Source organism: Lissotriton vulgaris, chromosome 1_1 (assembly GCF_964263255.1).
Source record: "Lissotriton vulgaris chromosome 1_1, aLisVul1.2, whole genome shotgun sequence".
In the NCBI taxonomy this organism is placed as follows: Eukaryota; Metazoa; Chordata; class Amphibia; order Caudata; family Salamandridae; genus Lissotriton; species Lissotriton vulgaris.
The window spans coordinates 73,800,217-73,827,050 of NC_141685.1; the positions used below are offsets into that span (position 1 = coordinate 73,800,217).

Sequence of the window (26,834 nt, forward strand, 5' to 3'; positions counted from 1 at the left end):
TATATATATATATATACATATATATATCTCCATCGTCACACTCCTTGCACTTGAATGGTTTTTACTGTGTGTATTCGCTGATATTTTCTTAATGTAGATGATTCAATAAAATTACTTCTAGATTCATGGCAATGATATGGTTTTCCCTAGTGTGTGTTCTCTGATGCTGTTTTAGTTGTGATAATCGACTAAACCTCTTCAAACATTCTCTGCAATTATATGGTTTTTCTCCTGTGTGTGTTCTTTGATGGTGCTTTAGGTCTGATAATCGACTAAAGCTCTTCAGACATTCACTGCACTTGAATGTTTTTTCCCGTGTGTGTTTGCTGATGAATCCTTAATGTTGAAGATTCACTAAAACTACTTTCACATTCACTGCACTTGATTGATTTTTCCCCTGTGTGAGTTCTCTGGTGCCGTTTTAGTCTTGATAAATATATAAAGCTCTTCCCACATGCATTGCACTTGAATGGGTTTTCCCCAGTGTGTGTTCTCTGATGCTGTTTTAGGTCTGACAATCGAATAAACCTCTTCTCACATTCACTGCAATGGTATTGATTTTCCCCGGTGTGTGTTTTCTGATGCTGTTTTAGGTGTGATGATTGACAAAAGCTCTTCACACATTCACTGCACTTAAATGGTTTTTCCCCTGTGTGTCTTCGCTGATGAATCCTTAATGTTGAAGATCGACTAAAACTACTTTCACATTCACTGCACTTGAATGATTTTTCCCCTGTGTGTCTTCGCTGATGAATCCTTAATGTTGAAGATCGACTAAAACTACTTTCACATTCACTGCACTTGAATGGTTTTTCCCCTGTGTGTATTCGCTGATGAATCCTTAATGTTGCTGAATTACTAAAACTTCTTCCACATTCACTGCACTTAAATGGTTTTTCCCCTGTGTGTGTTCTCTGATGAATCCTTAATGTTGCTGAATTACTAAAACTTCTTCCACATTCACTGCACTTAAATGGTTTTTCCCCTGTGTGTGTTCGCAGATGTTTTCTTAATGTTGATGAATCACTAAAACTTCTTCCACATTCACTGCACTGGAATGGTTTTTCTCCAGTGTGTGTTCGCTGATGCTGTTTTAGGTGTGATATTTGATTAAACCTCTTCACACATTCAGTGCAATTATATGGTTTTTCTCCTGTGTGAGTTCTCAGATGGTATTTTAGTTTTGATAATCGACTAAAGCTCTTCAAACATTCACTGCACTTTAATGGTGTTTCCCCTGTGTGTATTCGCTGATGAATCCTTAATGTTGAAGATTCACTAAAACTACTTTCACATTCACTGCACTGGAATGGTTTTCCCCCTGTGTGTGTTCTCTGATGCCGTTTTAGTCCTAATAAATATATAAAGCTCTGACCACATTCATTGCAATTGAATGGTTTTTCCCCTGTGTGTGTTCGCAGATGTCTCCTTAATGTTGATGAATCACTAAAACGTTTCCCACATTCACTGCACTGGAATGGTTTTTCCCCAGTGTGTGTTCGCTGATGCTGTTTTAGGTGTGATAATTGACTAAACCTCTTCACACATTCAGTGCAATTATATGGTTTTTCTACTGTATGTGTTCTCAGATGGTATTTTAGGTCTGATAATCGACTAAAGCTCTTCAAACATTCACTGCACTTGAATGGTTTTTCCCCTGTGAGTATTTGCTGATGATTCCGTAATGTTGAAGATTCACTAAAACTACTTTCACATTCACTGCACTGGAATGGTTTTCCCCCTGTGTGTGTTCTCTGATGCCGTTTTAGTCCTGATAAATATATAAAGCTCTTCCCACATTCATTGCAATTGAATGGTTTGTTCCCTGTGTGTGTTCTCAGATGTTTCCTTAATGTTGATGAATCACTAAAACTACTTTCACATTCACTGCACTGGAATGGTTTTTCCCCAGTGTGTATTCGCTGATGCTGTTTTAGGTGTGATAATTGATTAAACCTCTTCACACATTCAGTGCAATTATATGGTTTTTCCCCTGCGTGTGTTTGCTGATGTGTCCGGAGTCCTGATAGCTGGCTAAAGCTCTTCATACATTCACTGCAATGGTATGGTATTTCCCTTGTGTGTGTTCGTTGATGTCTTTGTAGGCCTGATAACTGAATAAAGCTCTTTACACATTCAGTGCATTTGAATTGTGTTTTCCCTGTGTGTGTTTGCTGATGGGGTTTTAATATTGATGACAAACTAAAGCCCTCACTGCATGTGTCTGAGACTTCTCTCTTGGTTAGTGTCTCTGGCTCTGGTATATACTTGTTTACATCCATTGACTGTACTTCCTGAAGGGCCAACATGACTGATAAAGCACTTGTGTTATTCTTGCATTCCCTGTATGAGTCGTATTTTGCACATTTGTTTTCAGATTAAAGAATAAAGTGTAATGGTCACCAACTACTTTCAAATCTCATAAAGTGTGTAAGGCTTCTTCGTGGGCGATTGTGTCTTTAGACTGGATAATGGTTCTGCATGCTTGTGGGTAAAGATTCCATGTCCTTCTGGTCGGTGCACACTGGGACAGTGCTCTCTATTTTAGACAGCAGAACCCCTATTTCTTTTAACCTTCACTTGTCTGACGCCACTCCGTTGCGCTTTTCAATGGTTGCTGTGTATTGTTCTGAAACAGTTTGCAATGCACCTTTAGCACAGAATGGTGGCCTGGTATTATTTTAGGAAGCAGAGCACTGCTGTAACCACCTCATACTGACCTCATGATCAAAGCTGTTATTGGACATGTTTACACAAGAGGATGTTTATCAGTGATGTCTTAATTTTCTAGAGGTTATTTCTTCGTTTTGAGGCATGGAGGTGCACAGCTGAGACTCGTGGAATCACTGAATTTCTCATGTCCCTTGTCCCTTCTTTCAGGATGTCTCAGTTTATGTTCGGGTCCGGCTGGCTCTGACAGCACTTATGTTTTCCTGAATACTGGAACTCAATATTTCGGACTTCGTCTTTGCAGATTTACAGTGTTATCTTCCTTATTTTGAAACATTTTGGACAATCAAAGATTGTTTTCTGTCAGATGTAAAAAGATTTAAAATTACTTAAAGGGAAACATAACGGAATGTGCATACACAATTTTTAATTGATTGCATAAATATCTCTTGATTACCTTTTTTGAAATTTATGAAGGCATATTTAACCATATACAGAAATTTACATAAAAGCTGCTTTGAATATGTCACATCTTACTTATTTCAGCAAAGGTGTTCATGAGTAAATTAGTAAAAAAAGGGTGCTCACATAGAACTCATACACTAGTTACAGCTTTAGGTAGATGCATATGGTCAAGGTTTTGTAAAACAAGAACAGCTCTTTGAGTAAGAGATGGATCAGGAAGACTTGAGACAGAAGGGTGGACATCAGGATGTTGCGCCATAAATCAAATATTGCTCGCATAGATGCCTGGCTTCATCCACTGCACCCACAATATGCAGTAGACCAGCAGTTTAATGATTGTATTTACTTTGTGGTTTTACTTCTCTCAAATATTTTTACGTTTGTCAGTATTATCCACCAGGGTGGGAATTCCCAGCTGGACGAGGAGATTGAGCTGGGCTGCTCTGTGGTTTAGTTGTCCCACCTCTAACTTTAGAGCTTGAGATAGCACACCAGCCTGGCGGCCCACTAGTTGAGAGCTGTGCTGCATAAGCATAGCAAGAGCACAGGTGGTGCTCCAAAGCCAAAGCCTGTTAGCACCCTTTCACCTCTGGATCTTGCTCAGCACCCGAAATAATCTTAAAAACATCTCTTAAGTCAAACTGCTCTGTCCATATCTCCTACATCTCTGCTGCCCTCCACACAAGGAGGGGCCTGTTCTCAAATGTATTCACCTGCACCTCACATGCATAGACCTGCTTTCAACATTCCTTTTCAAGCACAAAACCTGCAAACAAGATTTTCTAACCATGTAATTCCCATGACTTTTCATGGATCCCTCCTCCTACTCATGCAATTCAACATCAGTGGAGAAGTGTGGCTCACTGATTAGAGCGGCAGACCCTGAGGCAGAGGTCTGGCCCGGGACCAGGGTTCAATTCCCGACGCGGCAGGGTCTTGGGCTCAATATCCACAGACTCGATCATTCTCACCTAGGTGCCTACTCTAACCATGGGTCCCACTCTGCAACTCTGGGCAATAGCTTGCTTAATATCCACAACGGCCCCGAAAGCGCTAGGATGCGTGGCCTCACCTTGGAGGTGCCCAGTAAGGGGGCATCTCACAGGGAAAGCCAGGAAGGGTTCCACAGCGGTATACAGCGCCAAGATACCTTTCAGGTGATAGTGCGCTTTACAAGTATACACACATTTACATTTACATTTACACATTTACATTTACATCACCTGTACAAACCACTGTGGCCCCATTTAATGGAACAATACTGAGGTGCGCTCATTCTTTCCACAAGATGGAGAATGCACCAGAACAGCACACACTGCACATAAGATAAAGATAAAGTGCCTTCTGCGACTCTCACACATGCCCGGCAATGACACAGTCCCTACACAGCTTTCACAAAGGGCCACAAGCTTAGCACTGCTTTTCAAATACACACACAATGCCATAGGTACAGCTCAACAATGTAAAATAAAAGTATTTCGCAGTGTGAAATGCACCGCCAAATGATCCAAAGCGTGCTGCATGCCACCAAGTTTCTTTACTATCTCAACTGCGTTATGCAGCAGTAAAGTTTGCTGTCACCAAAGTGTTCTTCCTTTAAAAAAGGTGCTATGCATGTGGTATTTGTACAGCACAAACCTAACGTAAAAGAAGCTGAGCTCCCTACCGGTCCAAGGCAGGCGCAGAGTCAACGAGTGATAGGTGAGGGGGCAGGATAGTAGATTGTTACTGCATTGTGATCGAAGAGCCTGAAACTAGCAGCATGTGTGCTAATTCCTCAGCAGCTTTCCCTCTATGACATGTAGAGCGGGTGCAGGCCAAGATCAGACAGAAATAAAACATTTATAGCTCAGTAATATTCAGAGATATAGAAGCGGAAAGTAGGATGCTGGCTTCCAATAACACAGCACTGAGCACTCCACCTCAGCCAATCTTTAACGATTGTTTGAAGAACAGAGCAACAGGAAGGTGTTTTAAATGACGACCAAAAGCCTCTCAACGGCTGCACATGGGGCGGCATTGTCTAGATGAACGCTGTGCTCCCGCAACCGCTCAAGTCATGCATACAGGCGCTACAACATGTTAGCCAAGTGTCCTGGAACCCTCAATTCCAATTCACTCAATTTAACTACACACATTACAGTTAACTCTCCCCCCACCGTATCAAGAGCGTGTTTCCTGATTCGACACCAGAGTGTCTGTGCTGTAAACTGGCTGACGATGGCTTCTAACATATGGTGTGGGAGTGCCCACCACTACAGGTGTCATGGCTTGAGGTTACAGCCACCATAGCAGAACTCACAGACCATACACTGTCAACTACCCCTGAATCCTGCCTGCTAGGCCTTCACTCTAAAGAAAAGGGGGGCAAACACTTACACAGGTTCAAAGACCTTGCATACATACTTTTCAAGCGCCAAATAGAAATGTCTTGGAAAGCATCCTCTGTGCCGGACACTAAGAGGTGGCTGCATACTCCCCTGCACTGTGCACGAGCAGAGGATAACACACTACACATGCTACTCACTAGAGGAGTGGGGAGAATGGGTGAGGGTGGGAAAGTAAGATCTGCTTTCATGGTTACCCCCACGTTTTGCTGGTGTCATACAGTTTTTCTGACCAGTCTGATTGTGATCCTTCTAATCAGGACCCCAGTCACTGGGCTTCCTCACTATATGGTGAGTACTTGGTACATTCCTAATTGGCTGCTGGTGTACCCTTGTACGACCCTAGTATATGGTACTAGGTACCTAGGGTCAAGGAACTCCAGGGGACCCCCATGGGCTGCACCATGTGTTATGCCACCCATAAGGGACCCTCCAAACTCTGACAACATGCATGCCATTGCAGCCTGTGTGAGTTGGTGCATGTACAATTGTACCCAAGTATGATGTATATCCTCCTGTTCATGCGGTCTCTGTTCCCCTGTGGACAGTGGGGCCGGGAGCAACGCTAGCAGATTGCATGGATTAGACATTATGTTGATCTACCCTTACGCGTTCCCGGCAGCCTCCTCCTTACATCCTACTTCCTTATAATGTATTGTTTTATTGACGCACGGTCTGCTATTAGGATTGGCATGTTTTTTAGTCCTCACCATCCTCCTTGACCTGTGATCACCCTTTACCTTAACCCCCTCGCTGCCAGGCCTTTTGTCCCACTGTGACACTCCCTTTTTTGGGGTATTTGGGGGGGTTTGCGCTTAGGCACCCGTACCTTTCTGTCCAAGTAAATTAGCGTCCTTTTCTTCCAACATCCTGAGTATTCTAAAGGCACCCAGGGTTTGTGGATTCTCCTGGAGGGTAGAGAGAAATTAGGCAAAATATCGCAAAAAAAAACTTTAATGGGTAAATAGTGCTGCAGAAGACAACGTCAGTTTTTCCCTGCAAATGGTATCAACAAAGGGTCTGTGGTGTTAAAATCACCATCTTCCCAGCTTTCAGGAACAGGCAGACATTTGTCAGAAAACCAACATTTTCTACACAGTTTTGGCATTTTACTAGGAAATAGCCTATTTTTATATTTTTTGTGCTTTCAACCTCTTTCAAGTTAGTGGTAGAAATGGGTGTAAAACCAATAATGGATCCTGGAAAGCTATAGATTTATGAAAAAATACATAATTCTGAATTTAGCAAGGGGTCAATTGTGTAGATCCTTCAAGGTTTTCCTATAAAAGTAACAGTTTAAATAAAAAAAGATTGAAAATGAGTTCAAAATAACAGCCATTTGTGCGTACATTTTCACCTGTAACTTCTTCAAACTATGCTAAATTTTTTAAAGCAGTATACCATTATATTCGCAGGACCCTTCTGGTAGCGGGGATATATCGGGCTTGTAGGTCCACCAAAAACCGGAGATACCCAGAGCCAATAACTGAGCTGCGCCTTGCAATGGTTATTCATTGTGTCCCGGGTATACAGCAATTCTTTTGGTAAAATATAAAGAGTGAATAATAGGTATCAAGGAAACCTATGTATTTCTCATATTGGGAACAAGATTTGGAGTTTAGGAGCAGTGGTTATTTGCACATCTCAGAATTTGTGGGTAGCAATACCAGAATGTGAATTAGGGGGCATTTTTCAAAATGTCTTCTTTTTTACACACTGTCTTACATTTGGAAGGCAGAAAGGTGTAGAAAATCAACTGGTAATAATACTTGTTCTACTATTCTGGGTTCCCCTAAGTCCACTGATAAAAACGGCACCTCACTTGTGCCCGTGACAGATAATGGGTTAAAATGCAGCATGGGCATTTTTGGAAAACTAGACACCCAGGGGAATCCAGGATGGGGGCACTTGTGTGGCTCTCACCAGGTTCTGCCACCCAGAATCCCTTGCAAACCTCAAACTTTGTAAAACAAAAAAGATTTTCCTCACATTTCTGTGATGGAAAGTTCTGGAATCTGAAGGGGACGCACAAAATTCCTACCACCCAGCATTCCGCCAAGTCTCTCGATAATTGGTACCTGTGGGTAGGTTTAGTGCCCACAACAGGAAACGGCCCAAAAACAAAATCAAAGTGGTCACATATTTTTTTGCAAGGAAAACTGACCCTTTTTTTTTACAGAGTTTGATATATCGCAAACTTGACCCGAATTGGGTATCAGAGCGCCTTAGATCGCTACAGTTGCATTACATGAGGACACATTCAGTTTTGTTAGTCATGGGTAGATTAAGTGATTTGCCCAGAATCACAGGATGTTCAGCTGTTATTGCCGAGACTCGAACCCAGTTCCCCAGGTTCGAGGGCGACAGCCCTTGTAGTTCCGTAGCTTGAGGGTCAGTGGTTCGGTGTTCTGAACCCGTTCAATAAAGTTCGTCGGAAACAGATGATTTTGGTATCAGCGAACCGCAAATGATGAGTGCGGTGTGTACGAGTGTTTTCGCCATAATCGATCAATGAGAACACTACGTATTCAGGGATTTCGTTTGAACCTTCGGGTTCCATTTTGTGTGCGACAGCCATTTTATGTGGTTGCCCTCACATAGGCCGATGACTACGGCCAAGCGAGTCTTTTGGACACGTACACCTTAGTTGACTCTTGAGTGACCTGGCCGAACTGACTTCCCTGCCGGAGGCTAACTTCGCTGAGCCAGTTCCTTGTCGAGCAGCTGGTCAGATAAAGATCAAAGAGCAGGGCATGCCGAAGTTTACAGTACACTGCACCCACCTTTCTATCTTGCTTCTAATCTGTTTCTGCTCCTTCTTTTACGACATAATCATTGATTTGGGTTGAGGTTTATATGATCGGTTTTGCCCGGCACGTCCAAACAGGAATGTAGGGTTTTTTGCTTGGTCATGTTTAGGGGCTGGACAGACGGAAAGTGGGATTGTCATCACACGATATGTTTGAAATGTCATTTTCTCATTGGTCAGTTTATATGCTAGCCTGGAATGTTGCCTAAGGCTTGATTTTTGGCATAAAAGACCATGCTCCGCTCATTGAATTTGTGCAGTCTCTAGCGAACCACCCGTGTTGTGCTTCGTAGATCTCTGTTCCTGGTTGCAGCCAATAAACTTTGGTCTTTGACGTCATCAAGAAGCGTCCCGTGTCTCTGTTTGCCAAGGCAGGGGAACTCGAAGGCATCGGGCATTATCCCTGGCGCCGCTGGGTTCTAAAAACCTAGTCCTTCAGTTGGCGCCCAACGTGGGGAGACTTCAGCGGGACCGGTCCAAGCCCGAAGATCGTGAGGAGCTTCGTGTGAAAATTCTGGAGGAAGGCCAGCCACATCATCGACCCCTTTATGTCGTCGTGGTCCGAAAGTCTTTGCTGCGAGGTTCCCCGCTTTCCGGCGGCTACGAAAGACTGCTGCCCTGACTGTCGCCCTGTCTTGGAGCCCTTAGATGATTTGTAGAGCGAGACAATAGACGGGTCTTCTGGTGACGCCATCGAAATTTCAGTTAAGTATGAGTGGAGCGTCTCCCAGTCCTTAATTTGTTTTGGTATCCTTCAAGGATCGCTTTGATTTGGTACCTTCAGGCCCCAAAACCGAGGGACTCGTGTTTTCACGAGACTAACTTTTTAAAGATTTTCCTTGAAGTTTGAAGCTAGACTAGTGAGCGAAGATGCCTGGTCTTAGCAGACTTGGAAAGATATTTGGGTGTGGTTGTTCTAAGGATTCCCGATTGGAGGACTCGTGTCCGGTTCCTCCGATTGGAACTCCGACCTATGAACTCTACGTGAAGCATGGAGTAGGCCCCATTGCGTATAATGACATATGGGTAAAATATACGAGGAAGGACGGTGTCCTACAGTGGCCCCGTTACGGTAGTTTTGAAACAGAGATTTTAGATAATCTCGAAGGTAAATTGTTAAAAAAGAAAGCCCGGCCGGCAATGTTTGACTCTTTCCGCCTATGGCGAAAAGAAGCCAAACAGAAAGAAATTAAATTGGCAAAGAAGAATAAAAGAGAACGAGGTTTGTCAGTGGTGCAAGCTGCGATAGCGTATAGGGATAATGAGGAAGAGCAAGAGAGCGAACAGATGCTTAGGGTCAGGAAGTTAGCGGTAGATAAGTGCTACCCAGTTTTGCCGGTTAAAGAACAGGAAGCAAAGAAAGATCTTGCGAAAGATCCTTTAATGTCGCATCTATTGAGTTCGCCTCCCCCTTATGCACAGAATGCTACGGCACCACCACCAGTTGTAGTTGTGCAATACCCGGTTGTTGTGCCACCAGCAATTCCTCCACAGCCAGCTCCTCTTTCGTTGGTTACTATTCCTTTGGCGCAGCCTCCTCAGGGGCCGCCTACTTTGTCTCCTTCTTCGTCTGCTACTCCTGCGTCCATCTATAATACTCCTTCTGTTCCGACTTTGGATTCTTCTACTATCGTTCCGTCTTCTCTTATTCTTTCACCTTCTCCTTCTGCCAGACAGAGAATGACTGCTGCAGTTTCTGATTTCTTTTCTCCTTTGTTGAGTCAATTAGATATGTCTCCTGTTCATGAGCGTAGACAATCACGTAGTCAGTTGCCTGATGTTGATGAACGTACAGTTTTGGATCACATGGCGCGTAAATGGGTTACGTGCACTACACAGTATGATCTTGAGGGTGTTATGGATGTTTTCCTTCAATGGGAAGCACCAAAGCAACGGTACGTCTTTGAGATTATGTGTGCGTTCCTCCATGAACAATGGGTTGAAGAAGTAGGTAAAGCTCCTAATGAGCTGTATCGTATACGTTCCGAATTTGCGAAAGGGACCGTTGTGGGTCCTCATGATGTTGGGAGAGCAGTTGCGACTTTGTTGTCATTTCGTAGCGGCACTCCTTCTGAGCAACTGTTTGAGTCTGATTTTTCCGTCAGGAGAACAGCACGCCAATATCCGATGCGTGAGGTTCCTCCAGTTTGGAGACCTGGTGATGCAGGAGCTGTTCCAGCTATTCCGCCACATTTTCAGCGAGTTTGGGTACATGTTCCTTGGAAGCGTGTCGAAGTTTTGGCTATTAAACAGTCTTTGCCTGATCCACGCAAGAATCCGGCAGGGTATTATAAGGAACTAACTCAGACTGTGGGTTCGTGTATCATGAATCTAGCAGACATAGACATGTTGTTTGGAAATGTTGTTCCACAGCCTATTTGGAGTAAGATTCGTCATACGGATCACGCGGACGAATTAGGTGACACTTGGGTTAATCTCAGAGATGCCGATAATAGACAAGTAGGTGGCGCTAAGCCTGAAGATTTGATTACTGAACTCCCTGGTAAGATTATTACTTATATGAAGACTTTGATGCCTGAAGTGCGTGTTAATTGGGACAAGTTGTCTGCGTGCAAGCAGAAAAAGGATGAAACGGTATCCGACTTTTTCACGCGGTTTGAAGAGACTTTTGTAGATCATAGTGGTCAGGATATGGCTACTGAGGGTGGCCAGTGATTGTTCGTCGACAAATTTGTGCATAATTTGCTTCCCGAGTTGTGTACTAAGTTGAAGGATTCTGAGAGTGCTTGGGCTGTTTCTGCGTCAGCACAGATTTTAGCTACGGCCCAGTACTATGAAAATAGGCACAAAGATGAGGTAGAGAAAGCGGATAAGAAGACTAAGGAATTGAAGACTAAAGTTCTTCTACAACAAGCTTATCCACCCCGTACTAATAATCAACACGGTTATCAGCAGAATCAGCAAAATCCGAGAAACTCGCAAGGGAACGAGTCTTCTCAATCACGTTTTCCGTATGGGCCTAATCAGTGTGCCTATTGCAAAGAAGAGGGGCATTTCAAGAGTAGTTGTCCGGTTTTGTTACAGCGCACAAATGGGTTTGGTGCGAGAGGACGAGGTGCTCAACAAGTACCTAGAGGTAGAGGTTGCGGACAGAATGTGCGTTCTTTGCCTCCACAGAACTCAATGAATAGTTTTGATCAGCAACAGGGTTCATATGGTAGGACAACTCAGTACTATACGGACGATTACTATGTTGAAGGTGAGGAAGGGGATGGTAATGATTGCTAGGACAGCCATGAACAAAGAGAGGGAGTTGTTTCAGTTCCAGTAGATCAGAGTGGACCCTACGTTGAAGTGATCGCATCGTGTGTTAGAGCCTTTTCTGTTAGATACTGGTGCTACGAAGAGTTCTATTAGTCACTCTAAACTCCCCGGCGCACCTTTGTCTGGCTTAACGAATGTTTCAGTAGGTTTTTCTGGTGCCCCGGTTTCGAATCCGATTGCTAGTCCTTTGTCTATATCTGTTGGACCTTGTGAATTTGAAGCACCCCTAATTTTGACTACAGGTTGTGGTGAGAATTTGTTGGGATTGGATTTGCTGAAGAGATTGTATGCAACGTTATATTGTTCTCCTTCAGGAGTACAGCTTACATTGGGTAAGAGAGTGATCTCTCCGATGTACTTGTCTAAAGACCGACTTTCAGCTGAATTGTTGTCCCTTCCTGATTCTCTTAGGGCTGCTGGTCCTAACGACGTGGGTCTTTTGGAGATTCCGCCGTATGTTGTGACATTGAAAGCAAATGTTAGACTGCCTCGTATTCCACAATACAGGATTTCCAGTGATGGTGAGCGTGCACTTTTGGCGATCATTTATGATCTGATCGACAAGGGTGTGATTGAGGAAACAAGAGGTAATGTGTGCAATAGTCCCGTTTTGCCTGTTCTGAAGAGAACTGATTCTTCACAGCCTCCTGTATATAGGTTTGTGATCGATCTTCGCGAAGTGAACAAGATTGTTGTTCCACAGTTTCCTGTTGTGCCTGATATTACGGCTTTGTTGACTTTGATCCCGGCTACAGCTACATGGTTTTCGGTGATTGACTTGAAGAATGTTTTCTTCAGCATCCCGATTGCCGTTGAGAGTAGAGATATCTTTGGATTCTCTTTAGGAGGACGAAGTTTCCGCTTTAAGCGCGCTCCTCAAGGCTATTGCGAGAGTCCATCGATCTATAGCCAAGCTTTGAAGATGCAACTTGATTTGTTGGTTTTACCTGATGGTGCTGCTCTTATACAGTACGTTGACGATCTGTTAGTTGCTGCTGACAATGAAGAACTTTGTAGAGAGGCTACTTTGTCGTTGTTACGCCATTTGTCTGGTTGCCATCATAAGGTGTCTCTATCGAAGTTGCAATATTGTCGACAAGAAGTTACCTATCTAGGTCACCTCTTATCTAAGGAGGGAAGGAAACTGACCCCAGAAAGAATTCAAGCGATTGTTAAAATGAGTGTTCCTACTACACAGAGAGAAGTACGTGCGTTTTGGGGTATTACGTCGTACTGTAGACAGTGGATCCCGAATTTCTCGTTGTTAGCGAAGCCTTTGATAGCTCTTACTGTTAAGGATACTCCAAATCCTATTCCTTGGACTGACGAATGTCAGAAGAGCTTTTCAGAATTACGCAATGCGTTGTGTTCGGCTCCTGTGTTGGGTACTCCCGACTACAGTAAGCCTTTCACATTGTATGTCCATGAGAGAGAGGGATGTGCCTTGTCAGTTTTGACTCAACAATTTGGCGATAAGCAACGTCCATGTGCATATTTGTCGTCGACTTTAGATCCGGTAGCTAGAGCGTTGCCGAGTTGCTTGAGAGCTACAGCAGCAGCGGCTGTTTCGATTCGACAGTCTGCTGGTTTGGTTATGGACAACACGTTAATCGTAAAGGTTCCACATGCAGTGGATACCTGTTTGAACCGTACCAAGACACAGCACTTAACTAGTGCTCGGTTGTCGGGTTACGAGTTGACCTTGTTAGCGAGTCATGTGCACATTAAAAGATGCAACACGTTGAATCCAGCCACGTTGTTGCCAATTTCAGTTGAGACAAATAATGTTGAAGAATAACATGACTGTTTCCTTAGAACTGAGGAAGAAACGAAAGGGAGGATAGACCTCAAAGATACTCCTCTTCCAGAGTGTGATGGTACTTTGTGGGTTGATGGTTCGTGTTTTAAGCTTCCGAATGGTGATACGACTGCGGCGTATGCTGTTACGACTTTGCATACGATTGTTGAAGCTGCACGTATCCCACACAATTCAGCACAAGCAGCAGAGTTGATTGCATTAACAAGAGCATGTGTGTTGGCAAAAGGAAAACGAGTGAATGTGTACACCGACAGTCAGTATGCATTTGGTGTGGCTCATAGTTTTGGACGTTTGTGGCGAGAACGTGGGTTTTTGATTTCGCATGGAACAAAGATCCAGCATGGGCAGTTGGTGAATGAGCTTCTTGAATCACTTACTTTGCCATTGCAAGTAGCGATTGTAAAATGCAGTTCCCATAAGAAAGTGACGGATGATGTTGGTCGCGGAAATGCGTTTGCGGATGAAGTTGCGAAAGAAACTGCGAGAAATGTGATGAGCCAAATGTATGTTGCAGGTCCAGCGAGATGGGTTCCAGAGAAAAGTATGTGTGAAGATACGATTGAGAGTGTGAAATCCATCCAAGCTGAAGCTACAGAAAAAGAGTTGAATGAATGGAGAGAAAGTAGGGGTAGATTGGATTCGAATGGTTGTTGGACTGATTTGTCTGAACATCAAAGATGGTTGTTGCCTGACGCGTATGTGCTTCCAGTTGTTACAATGGCACGCGTATGTGCTTCCAGTTGTTACAATGGCTCATGGAATGGCACATATTAGCGTGAAAGGGATTTGCAAGTTGTTGGCTCCGATTTGGCAGAATACAGGGATTCCCAAATGTGCAGAGAATTTGGTTAAGAATTGTATGGTGTGTCTGATGTATAATCCTGGTAAGGGAACTCCAACACCAGTTGGTCATTTTGCTCCTCCTACGTATCCGTTCGAGGCTTTGCAGCTAGATTTCATCCACATGGAGAGGTGCAACAACCTGAAATATGTTTTGGTAGTTGTTTGCTCCTTCTCTAGATCGGTGGAAGCTTACCCTTTGAAGGACAATACTGCCTTGTCCACAGCGAAAGCCTTAATCAAAGAGTTTTTCCCGAGGTTTGGTTTGCAGAGAATTATCTGGAGTGACAATGGGAGTGAATTTGTGGGTCAAGTGACGAAGAAAGTATTCGAGGGATTAGGAATCCGGCAGAAGTTCCACACTGCAAATCACCCCAATCAGCCGGTTTAGTCGAGTGTTATAACGGCACTTTAAAATTAAAATTGGCCAAAATCCAAGCGAGCTCTGGTTTGCAATGGCCAGATGCTTTTCCTTTATCGCTCTTGTCCACTAGAATGACTGTGCATTCGCGAATGGGTTTGAGTCCGTATGAGGTTGTGTTTGGTCTCCCGGCGAACATCTGGGGCGTACCAAGACCAACAAAGTTCAGTGATCTTGAGTACCCTGTGTTGCTTGATTACTTGCACGAACTGACAGCTAAATTGCGTGTCTTGCATCAACAGGTCTACGACAGTCTGCCACCAGCTTGTGAAGATCCAGGTCACGCCATTGAACCCGGTGACTGGATTTTCATTAAGAATTTTCAGCGGAGCAAGAACGATCAGCCCCGTTGGATAGGACCATATCTAGTTCTCCTGTCTACACGTTCTGCAGTTCGAGTGCAAGGCAAGAAACACTGGATCCACGGAGTACACTGCAAACGGGCTCCATTGCCCTTACGGTACGACCGGTGGGTCCAGGAAGGACTCCCAGACTCTGAGACTGAAACTATGCCACGATTTTTGCCATTCAGCGATGCCTGTTTGATTGGAATGAACTCTGAAAAAGAAAGTGATGATCTTTTGCAAGAAGCTGTGCCTCCTTTGAATCGATTGAACACTACTGAGCCTGAACTCCTATTCAAGGAACAGACATTTCCTGGGAAAAATCATTATAATTTGCGACCAAGAGTCGTGGGACAAATAAAAAAATAAATTAAGTTTTTATGAATTTTCTGTTTGCAGTTTAACTCTCCACCGAGGATCTACTTATTTTTGTTTTTCGAACCACCATCCGGGTTCAGCTGTAGGGTCGCGGTTGCCGAAGTCTTTGGAGTGCAAGCCTGAGACACTAGGTCGAAGGTTATGGTTGGCCTAAGGGAGTTGACCTGGGTTGACAGAGGCATTCCTTAGCATAGAACACCCTACCACCGCGAGCAGCATATTTAGTGAGGATGGATTTCTTCGAGTTGGAGAGACCTGTAGAGACAATGAGTTTTAAAAGCAAGATACACAAACTGATCATCCGGAAAAGATTTGTAATATTGTGTTTATTTATGCTATTTAGTGTAATGATGTTTTTAATTGGTTATGTGACATTCTCATTTCAAGTTACGTTTGCACCCACTGTACAACCCATACCAGCTCTTACTGCTTCTTCACATTCTTTTCACCTTTTGCCCGAACATGAAACTATTTGTTCAACTTCTGCATCAACACCAACTAGTAGTGAATACAACCAATTGTAGGGTATGTGGCCTTATGCCCCATACTACAGATAAGGGTATTCCTTACTTGACTCTACCATTTAGCTACAATGGTTCTTTGTTGGCGTTTCAGACGATGTTCTTATACGCCATCGAACCCTATCCTCCACATTCTGTGAGGGGTAACTCGAGCAACAAAGCCTTGGTAATGGAAATCACAAATATGAGCAGAGACATGGACTCGTATAGAACTATTCCCAGGGATGAGTTGCAAGCATACGCTGGATGGAATTTGACTGGATATGGAGTTAGTTTGAGTATTAGTCAGCGAGTAAAAAGATCCCCTCCAATTTGGATAGTGCCCCAGCAGGGTCATTATTGTCTGCAAGGTAATGGCAGGAATCCGAGAGCTCAGTTGGGAAAGAGCGTTTGTGCTAAGACGTATGTTTTTACGTCCCGGAATTCCCCATTGATTCTAGCAGCTAAGGGTACCTATTTCATCTGTTATGACAAAGCGTACACATGGTTGCCCCCTGATTTCTCGGGTACATGTTTTGTTTCCTTCCTGTTGCCCCCCACTTTTACAGCTGCGGCAGATTACCATAAGACGAGAGTTGCTAGAGGTGTCTTCAGTAAGGAAGATACCGCAGGTCAAGAGTTGGGAGATTTCTTTAAGGGTTTTCTGCCATTCTGGGGACCTATGGCAAACAGCAGGAACATTCGCCAGTTGACAAGAGTGGTTGAGTCCACCATAGTCGAAACTGCCGGTGCCCTTAGTAACTTGACTGCTGAGCTCCAGTCGGATAGACTTATGACACTTCAGAATAGAGTTGCATTAGATTTCATACTTGCAGACCGAGGTGGGGTTTGTAAACTAATCCAATCAAGCTGTTGTGTTTTCATCCCAGACAACGCTCCGACAGTCTTCCAAGCCATTTCCAAGCTACATAAAATCTCCGATTCTATACGTACAGATAAAGGAGATTGGTCGTTGATGGGATGGTTCTGGGGATTGATATCCACTTGGGGATGGAAGATTCTGATGGTCATTGGGATGGTCTTAGCCATCCTTTTTCTGTTATGTCTCTGCATACAGTGCGCTCCTGCTATATGTGGCCTTTGTGCTACTTCGTGTGCGGGGAGACCTGTCCAGAGAGAGGTACTAAGGACTAGGATGATGCTACAGCAACATATCGATGATCTGATGATGATAGACCTAGATTCAGATTGACATGAGTTTGGGTCTGTTGCCTATGTAAGGGCAAAAGGAGGGTCTGTAGTTCCGTAGCTTGAGGGTCTGTGGTTCGGTGATCCGAACCCGTTCAATAAAGGTCGTCGGAAATAGATGATTTTGGTATCAGCGAACCGCAAATGATGAATGCGGTGTGTACGAGTGTTTTCCTCATAATCGATCAATGAGAACACTACGTATTCAGGGATTTTGTTTGAACCTTCGGGTTCCATTTTGTGTGCGGCAGCCATTGTATGTGGTTGCCCTCACATAGGCCGATGACTACGGCCAAGCGAGTCTTTTGGACACGTACAACTTAGTTGACTCCTGAGTGACCTGGCCGATCTGACTTCCTAGCCCGAGGGTAACTTCGCTGAGCCAGTTCCTTGTAGAACAGCTGGTCAGATAAAGATCAAAGAGCAGGGCATGCCGAAGTTTACAGTACACTGCACCCACCTTTCTATCTTGCTTCTAATCTGTTTCTGCTCCTTCTTTTACGACATAATCATTGATTTGGGTTGAGGTTTATATGATCGGTTTTGCCCGGCCCGTCCGAACAGGAATGTTGGGTTTTTTGCTTGGTCATGTTTTAGGGCTGGACAGACGGAAAGTGGGATTGTCATCACACAATATGTTTGAAATGTCATTTTCTCATTGGTCAGTTTATATGCTAGCCTGGAATGTTGCCTAAGGCTTGATTTTTGGCATAAAAGACCATGCTCCGCTCATTGAATTTGTGCAGTCTCTAGCGAACCACCCGTGTTGTGCTTCGTAGATCTCTGTTCCTGGTTGCAGCCAATAAACTTTGGTCTTTGTTTTTTTTTAACAATTCTTTATTGATAATTTTTGATCATTCTTTCCCACCCATCCCACCCAATTATAAAAACAACCCCACACAAACAGGCAATGAATATAAACAGAAATATTTTAAATTAGGCGTTATGCAAATATTAAGCGAGACACACAACAGATAAGTGCAAAACCATATGAAGAAAATCCTTTCCTATACACGCAATTAATCAGCATTACGAGTCTGATCTCTCGATCCATTGTGTAACGGGATACCATATTTCCAACCCTTTTTTTTTCTTTTTAAGGCCCTTATGTTTGTATATGGCTATTTCCAGGCTGTAGGTAGCAAGGAATCGTGCCCGCCATTGCTGGAATGTAGGCGGGTACAGGTCCAACCATGCAGATGTTAAGCAGATTCGAAGTACCGCCATTGAGATAAACAGTAATCCCTGCATGTTGGCGGATCTAACGTTCCTATCCACCCCCAGTATAATTTCCGCAGTGGTGATCTCAATATTACTCTCAAATATTCCTGACAGAAACGTTGATATATCTTGTCTGATAGTATTTAGGGTTTGACATGTAGCTAACATGTGTACCAAATCTGCTTCGGGCTGAGCACATCGAGGACATAATGTGCCTTTACCGGTACTCCATTTGGATATTCTAGCTGGTGTATAATAAAGTTGAAAAAACGTCTTGTAAAATTGGGCTTGAAGTTTGGTTGACATTAATAAGCAATTTGAGATTTCTAGAGCATTTCGCGTAAGGGGTTCTGTTAATTCTAATTTGTTTTGCCAATAATGGATATGCTTGTCTAAATCATCTGGGAGACTTACAACTAAATCTTTATAAATTTCACCAATTTTAACACTATTAGTACGCACCACTGTTTCGATTGCTGGAATTTTATTCATGGCCCTACAGCCACCCCCTTTTTTAGTAATAAAATCCCTAACTTGCAAATATTTAAAAAAGTCACGCGATTCTAGCCCAAATTTAGTTTTTAGGGATTCGAATGAGCAGAAGCCCGTACTGTCATATAACGAGCCAATCTGTGTGATTCCCGATCTTACCCATCGTGTCATACAATAATCTGTAAAGATCTCAGGGAGATTGGAATTTCTAACTAGGGTGGTATAGTGGGAGAACCTACCGAGTCCCAAGAGTTTTCGCACATGGTTCCAAACAATATAAATACCTTTAAGTGTTTTAAAGCGGACCTTTTTGAAATGGCAGTCATATGTTAACCTCCACAAATGATCACTTGTCTCTCTGCCTAGAATGAGTTCCTGTGGGGTTGGGACTAACATATCTATATTGGGCTCTTGCCTGGGGGTTAAGAGAGCTCTACTGTATTTAAGGATGGTTGCCCACCAATAGATTTTAAGGTTGGGAAGCGCCAGACCTCCTCTTTCCCTTGGTAGGATAATATATTTTTGAGCTCTACGTGTTCTTCCATATCCCCAGATAAAACGAGAGAATATATTATCCATATCTTTAAATATTGATGGGTCAAAATTTAAACAGATGGTCCGAAAAAAGTATAGAAATTTCGGAAGGAATAGCATTTTAATAAGATTACATCTTCCTATGATAGATAAATATAAGTTATGCAGGCTATTTAAACTTTTCTCAGTCTTTTTAAGAAGTGGGTTCAAATTGAGACTTACTAAATTGTTTAGATTGGAGGTGATATTGACACCAAGATACAATGCATTCTCTACCACCCTGTCGTCAGAAAAATTGATTTGACTATTGATTACAATCTGGGTTTTGGTTTCGTTCAATTTATACCCTGATATATCGCCAAACTTTTTCGCTTCTTCTTCCATTTGTTTTAGTGTTTCCTCTGGATCGGCAGTGACTATTGCAATGTCATCCGCAAAAGCCAAGGTCTTTGTTTCACCATTGGCTGTTTTCCTGGGTTGTATTAAGTGGTTTGATTCTAGCCTTGAAATAAATGGATCAATAAAGATGGCAAATAATAATGGGGAGCAGGGACAGCCCTGCCTCGTACCTCTAGTCACATTGATGGCATCTGATAAATCCCCATTAACCATTACCACTGCCTCTGGAGTTGTATACATCGCCTGAACAGCTTTAATAAACTGGTCTCCAATCCCACTTTTCGACATGGCTGTCCATAGATACTGCCAGGAGACCCTATCGAATGCTTTTTCGGCATCTAGCAATATCAAGGCCATAGGGTCTCCTGCCACTTCAGCCATGTCGAAAAGCGTGATCACCCTCTGAATATGGTCTGTGGTTGATCTCCCTGGTACAAATCCGTGTTGTCTAACGGATACAATTTTATGGATTAAAGGTGACAATCTACAGGCTAATAATTTAGAATATATTTTGGAATCGTTGTTGATTAATGTGATTGGTCGATATGCACCAAGTTCCGTAGGATCCTTATTTTTTTTGGCAAAGACAATAATTTTCGCCCTGGCCCAGGATGCCGGAGGGCGTCCACCTTGAAAGATATGAATCATTAAGTTAGTAAGAATATCTTTCAGTTTGTTGCTAAATCTGACATAGAATTCGGTAGGGATTCCATCAAGGCCTGTTGCTTTACCCGACGGAAGACTATTCATTGAGAGTAGAATTTCTATCCAATCCGGAATGACTGAGAGAATATCTTGATCCGATTGAGATAAACGGGGGCGTGTAGTCAATTGCAGATATTCATCAATACTGACCTGGCTATTACCTATCTCAGTATAGAGATCCGAGTAATAACGCTTAAAAGCTTCTCTGATTTCTTTAGGGTCATGAGTTAATCCATGGACAGGATCTCTAATTGCTTTAATCATATTTTCTGAATTCTGTTGTCTAATACGAATAGCTAATTGATGACCCACCCGCTCACTCAGTTCGTAGGTTTTTTCCCTGTTCACTACTGCTTTACTGATTGCTTTGGTGATATATATTTCAGATATTAGATTCCTTCCAATCGCTACCTCTCGTACTGCCCTTTCTACATTGACTCCACATTGCACCGCTCTAGCAAGGGCTTCTTCCCTTCTTATTAAGTCTTCCTGTAAGTTTAACAGCTTTAGTTTTTCTTCTTTATTATTGTTGATGGAAAATCTAAGAGTTTCGCCCCTTATACCTGCTTTCAATGCGTCCCAGACCACATCCAAAGGGGCACTACCCACATTAAACTTTAAAAATTCTGAGATCCAATTCTCCATATGTATACAGTATTTTTCGTTGTGCAATAAAGATCTTTCAAAGGTCCACAAGCTACGATCTGATTGTATCGTCTCCATATTCATGCACATAAGTAAAGGATTGTGGTCAGAAAGAACCCTTGGTAACCGATCTATTGAGCAGCTAGATACAATGGTGTGTGAAACAAAAAAGTAATCCAGTCTGGCTAGTTTTTGATGAGGATGAGAAAAGAAAGTATAGCCTGGGTTATAAGGATGTTTTATCTCCCAGCAATCTGCTAACCCATGAGTATTACAAAGTAATTCCAAGGCTTTGAAAGTTTTAGGTTTCCTTCCTTGATAGTTGAAGTTATGGCCAGAAGACCAATTTGTTGGGAGGTTAATATTAAAATCACCACAAATAACCATGGGTACCGGCCAATGAGCTAGTTCATTTGATAAAAACAGTAATAATTCGGGGTCATCAAAAACACAGCCATAAACTGAGCAAATTGTGATCTTTTTCCCTTCAGCACATATACCCTCAGTAATTGCCCATCTGCCACAAGAATCTGCAGCAGATCTTGTAAAGCGTATTATATTACCCCGTGCCAGAATAGCCACCCCCCGTGTTTTATTTGCCTGAGTTGTAGCAACAACTAGTCTATACCCCAAATTTTTTAATATGTGTCTTTGGGACCCCTCAATATGAGTCTCCTGCAAACAAACAATATCTGCCTTGATTGATTGGAGGCCAATTGCTATTTTTTGTCGCTTCCTAAGATCATTAAGCCCACATATATTGATACTCAAGATTTTTAGTTTAGCCATTTATAAGTATTAGACAATTTTTTTGTATATATTGGTATTTGCACTTTTTAGTAGTGAACAATGCCCGTTTTTTCAATTTTCTCGCAAGTATGTAAATCATAGATTCTGAGCTGATTAGATGCCTGTTTGGTTGCCCCCATCCCCCCCCTCCCCTTACCTCCCCTTGAGGCATCCTGGGTCCTGCCGGATCCAGGTGTGGGCGCCCGTTGATCAGTACGCCTCAGTGCACTCCCCCCCTAGCCCTGCGTCACTGTAATATTTCCTTACAGAAAAAAGTCTTTGGGATCAAGGTTTTTTTTTTTTTTTTTTTTTAATTTTTACTTCTCCTGTTAAAGTGTTCATGTATTATTTCATGTGTGAGTAGCGATTAATATATATATTTCCCCCCCGTTATTTTTCACGGGCGAAATATTCTTAATATGACACTTATTGTTTGAACCACAAAAAAGAAGAGGAATTAGTTCTTGTTCATATTCCAGTTCTATTTTTTTGAAGTCTCAGAGATTTCTTTAAGGTAATTTTCTGCTTGTATTTCACTGGTGAAGCTCCGGGTCGATCCTCTGAATATTATTTTCAGTCTTGCTGGGTTTTGTAAATATACTTTAGCACCAATCTGTTCAAAAGGATTGAATAGCTGCCTCAGCCTCCATCTCCTTTCCACGGTTGCGTGGGCAAAATCGGGTCTAACAAAATATGTACTACCATTATATTCTTTCTTGCTTGTAGGACGAGCTAGATCATATATAGAGTCCCGAAGTAAGAAATTTCCAAAAAATACCAACATTGCCCTTGGATATTTAGATTGGTTCTGCGTTTTCTTAGACTGAGTTAGGGGAAAACGATGAGCTCTTTGAACTTCTCTTTCTAGTTCCCAGGTTTGCAATTCGGGGATAGATGATTTAAGAAGTTTAATTATATACCCCCTTGGGTCGTTGTCTTCAACGCCTTCTGGGAGCCCCAGGAATCGTAGGTTATTCCGCCTTGTTCTGTTTTCCTGTTCCTCAGCCTTTATCATTAGGTCCTGTATAATTCCTTCTTGCTTTTTTTCTTGTTTTTGCAAATTAGTGACATCCTTTTCTAGATGGTCAGTTCGTTTCTCAACTGATACCATCCTTTCAGAAATTGCCAGACAAGTGCTGCCCACCTTATTTACTGCCCCTTGTAGCTTTTGGATAGCTAGGTGATGCTTTTGAGTGTCTGTTTTGACATCTTTATGTAGTTTCCTTATTGAGGTCAATATTTCTTTCAGAGACGGCTCATTTATTTCTCCTGCCTCATCATATTCAGAGATGTCCGCTGTAGATTCCTCCCCGCTTTCCTGAAACATCAATGTTTCCTTTAATTTTTTAGGTTTTACATTTTTCCGGGAGTTGGTCGGTTCTGGGTTGCTTCCCTGATCGGTGGTTTCCTCATAAGTAGATCTATTTAGTCTTTTATTCCTTATTCTTCTTTTCTCCAATTTTTTCCTCGGTGTGCTTCCTTGTCCGGGATCACTCTCTTTCCTTATACCAGAACGACCTGATATTTCCTGGGTTGATGCATCTTGGTCTTGACCTTTGTTAAGGCTGCTTGGCTCACTAGAAGTCGAGATCCCAGTTTCATATATATCTGCATCAGATTCATCTGAGTGTGTGTCAGTTCCTAGCAAAGGTAGTTTATTAGGTGGGGGATTCAGGGTTACTTGTCCATTAACCATCGGGTTAAGTCTTTCATTTGCCCCGTCCAGTTTTGTTGGCTCCTGAGTTATTACCGCCTGATTTAGCCCCTTATTTGCTCCCATTTTGGACACTGGACTAAAGATACTTAGTATACTAGGCTGCAATGCAGTTGGATCTCCTGTCGCCTTAGCCTTTGCTTTGAATTCTTTGATGGTTTGCAGACGTTTTGCTTTTTTTAACATTAATTCCATCTCTTCAGTATCCTCATAGTCTTTCTCTTTCTCCTTATGTTTCTCTTTAGTTTTTTCTTTCCTTTTATCTGATTCTATGCCATTGCCTTTAGCAGCCTGTCTGTCAGTTTTCTTTTCCTTTTTAAATTTTTCATTGTCCCCATGTTGCTCTCTGTAATTCATGATTTTAGCTTTGTCCTTGTCTTTATCTCTCTCTAGGCCCCTTCTGTTGCCTTTGTCATCCTCCTTCCCCTTCTCTTTCTCCTTAGCTTTTACTCTTTCTTTCCCTCCATCTTTCCCTCAATCTATCCCTCCATCCTGTTCTTGTTCTTGTTCCTTATTTTTTGCATCTTTGGCTTTGGTGCCTCTAGTTTCACGTCTTTGCGGCATTGGTTTCAGTGCATGGTCATTATCCACCTCTTGTACTGTCTTATTAAGTTCGTTAGGTTCAGGCTCCGCATTCCGTTGTGCTCCCAGGGTGTTTGGACGAAGCATAGATAGATCAGCGACTGAGCTTTGGTCATGTAATTCACATGGCTCCTTTTGAACGCTCTCTGAAAGATTCTCCATCCTTTCTGTGTCTGTTTCGATCATCTTCCCTATCGCTTTTTGTCTTGTAGTCTGTTCGTTGTTCCTGCTTTCGTCACTTTGCTTAGTTGGTTTTACCTGGGTTGCATATGGAAAGGTTGATTCCTGCCCAGAGTTTGTCAGTTTTACCAGTTTTGGTACGTTTGTAATATTCCAAATATTCAGAATTATATGTCGATCAAGCCCTTTTACTTGGCGATTAAGCTGACGCAGAGGGCGCAGTGGACCCAGAAAATCAGATCCGCTTGTACCACCTTCAGGATCTTTTTTATTTAGTTTTGTTTGTGGTTGCTGCCTACCTCCTTGTAGATCCTTGACAGCTCCCTGGGTCGCTATGACTGTTACTGTTACCTCTATGGTCCTTTTAGCGCGTGGTAGAGCGAATTTAATCTTCTTCCCACCCGGCCGCTTTTGGACAGCAATGTTTAGATGCCTATAAAGGTGTTTTGGGAATTTCCATCGAGGCTCTTCTCTCATTATAGAGTGAGAGAAAAAATGATGTGGATGTGGGGCTTTAAGAGTAAAGTCCGTTTTTTTTAGTTTCCTGAGAAAAAAAAATGTGGATATGGGGCTTTAAGAACAAAGTCCGTTTTTTTAAAGTTTCCTAAGCACAAATAGCCACTGTCAGCCTCCAACCAAGTGATTGGCAGACGAGACCGTGACAGAGATCAGACCCCTTCCGGGCTCCCAGCTGACCTCAACAGAGCAGTAGAGCAGAGCAGAGGTAAATGTCTTTTTATTTTTAGCGTTTTCACACGTCTTTGCTGAGTTTATTATTTGTAGCTCTGTGTTTACTCAAATGGTTTAATTCTGCCTGACACGTCGCTGAGCTCAAAGCCCCAGGTCTCCCCCTCTCGAGCACCCAGCTGCCAGTACTAATGCCTTGATGAGAGGCCGGGTAAATCAGCGCTATTGCAGCCGTCAGAGATCCATCATAGAAATCCACAAAAATGTTGCCACCACCCTACGCCCGCTCCTCACCTTTCAACTTCAGTCGTGCAAACCCATAAGACAGTGTACTTGCAGTTGCTGAACATTAATTAACAAGAGGAAGCAGCAAATAACTTTGAAGGAGCGAGGCATTCGATGATGTCTACAAGTCTTTAGCTTTCCCTCCTCAATAGGATGCCGATAATTGCGTTGGTCCAATTACCTCCACACAGCATCACACAGCTTCACACAGTAGCTGCGGCTGAATCATAATGGATGAGCTTCCTTTTTTGGAAATGTTTTTGGCAATGTTCCCCTTCGTTAGTTCTCCAAGCAAGTCATCCGCTACTCCGTGCTCGAGGAAAAAGCTATTCCAGTCTGCTCCGAATTATTTCACTTATTTCACTTTATTTCTCCCTTGATTCTCCTATGCTCTCACGCAGAGCTTCCAGGGGTAGGGGAGAGCTCAGTCAGCGACCGCTCCTACTGACGCCATCTTGCCTCTCCATCGTAAAGCTGCTAAACTTTGGTCTTTGACGTCATCAAGAAGCGTCCTGTGTCTCTGTTTGCCAAGGCAGGGGAACTCGAAGGCATCAGGCGTTATCCCTGGCGCCGCTGGGTTCTAAAAATCTAGTCCTTCACCCTAGCCGTTAGGCCAACTCCTCTCCCCTTTTTTCGCAATGTGCCTACCTGTGCATTTTGGACCCTAGTTCAGCCGGCACTTAGGGAAACATAGCAACAGGAAATTGCCCAAAACATACTGTGGAGACTTCAAAATTATCGATCACAAAAAGGCAAGGTTTTGCGAGGGACTCACCTGCGCTTTTGGTCACGGGCTTGGTGGCCATCTAGGGAAACCTACCAAACCCAGATATTTCTTAAAAACTAGACACCCGGGAGAGTCCAGGGAGGGGTGGCTTGAGTGGATTCCCCAATGTTTTCTTACCAAGAATCCCCTAGAAATCTCAAATGTTGCTAATAAAATTATATTACCTTCACATTTCCGTTTGAGATCACCATGCTCGCACAAATTTCCGACCACCCAGTGTTCCCATTAAAAAATAAAAATGACACCTCACTTGTTTGGGTGTCCAATGCAGAATCGCCTAAAAAAATGTTAAAAAATATATGGTGCTTACAGCTCACAGTGCTAATTCCTCAATCTCTACGTTTTTGGCCTTTCCCAGTCGCAGTCCCTTGCCCACCCAAACAAGTGAGGCATCATTTTTTTTCAGGAGACCGAGGGGAATGTCAGGTGGTAGGCAAATTGTGCCAGCATGGTGTACCCACACAAAACTGTGCCATATATGTTACGTAATTAATGTTCCCTGCAACCTGTATCGCTCAAAGAGTTTCCACTTGTTGATGTTTTACAAGAATAAAAAATGCAATCAAATATTTATGAGATAATGAGATGCAAACATACCTCCAGCCTGCACATCCTGGGACTAGACTGCTGGAAAGAGATCGATGGGAAATGAGAAAGGTTTGAAGGTGAGCAAAACACTGAAACATT

The 26,834-nt window shown here is 42.9% G+C and overlaps 1 protein-coding gene across 2 annotated transcripts; it reads right to left on the bottom strand.

Moving 5' to 3' along the window:
• Positions 1–101: 101 nt before the first annotated feature.
• LOC147737370 (uncharacterized) lies at positions 102–26,834 on the bottom strand. 2 transcript variants are annotated; one of them, XM_086926300.1, is made up of 4 exons: positions 26,745–26,834; positions 2,108–3,030; positions 1,015–2,023; positions 102–846 (listed from the first exon to the last, which is right to left on the bottom strand). In XM_086926300.1, the coding sequence occupies exons 2-4, from the start codon at positions 2,307–2,309 to the stop codon at positions 291–293; spliced, it is 1,767 nt and encodes a 588-aa protein (XP_086782426.1). In that variant the 5' UTR covers positions 2,310–3,030; positions 26,745–26,834; the 3' UTR covers positions 102–290. The 2 variants fall into 2 exon arrangements, with proteins under 2 accessions (XP_086782426.1, XP_086782355.1); XM_086926229.1 differs by having other exon boundaries at positions 102–3,030.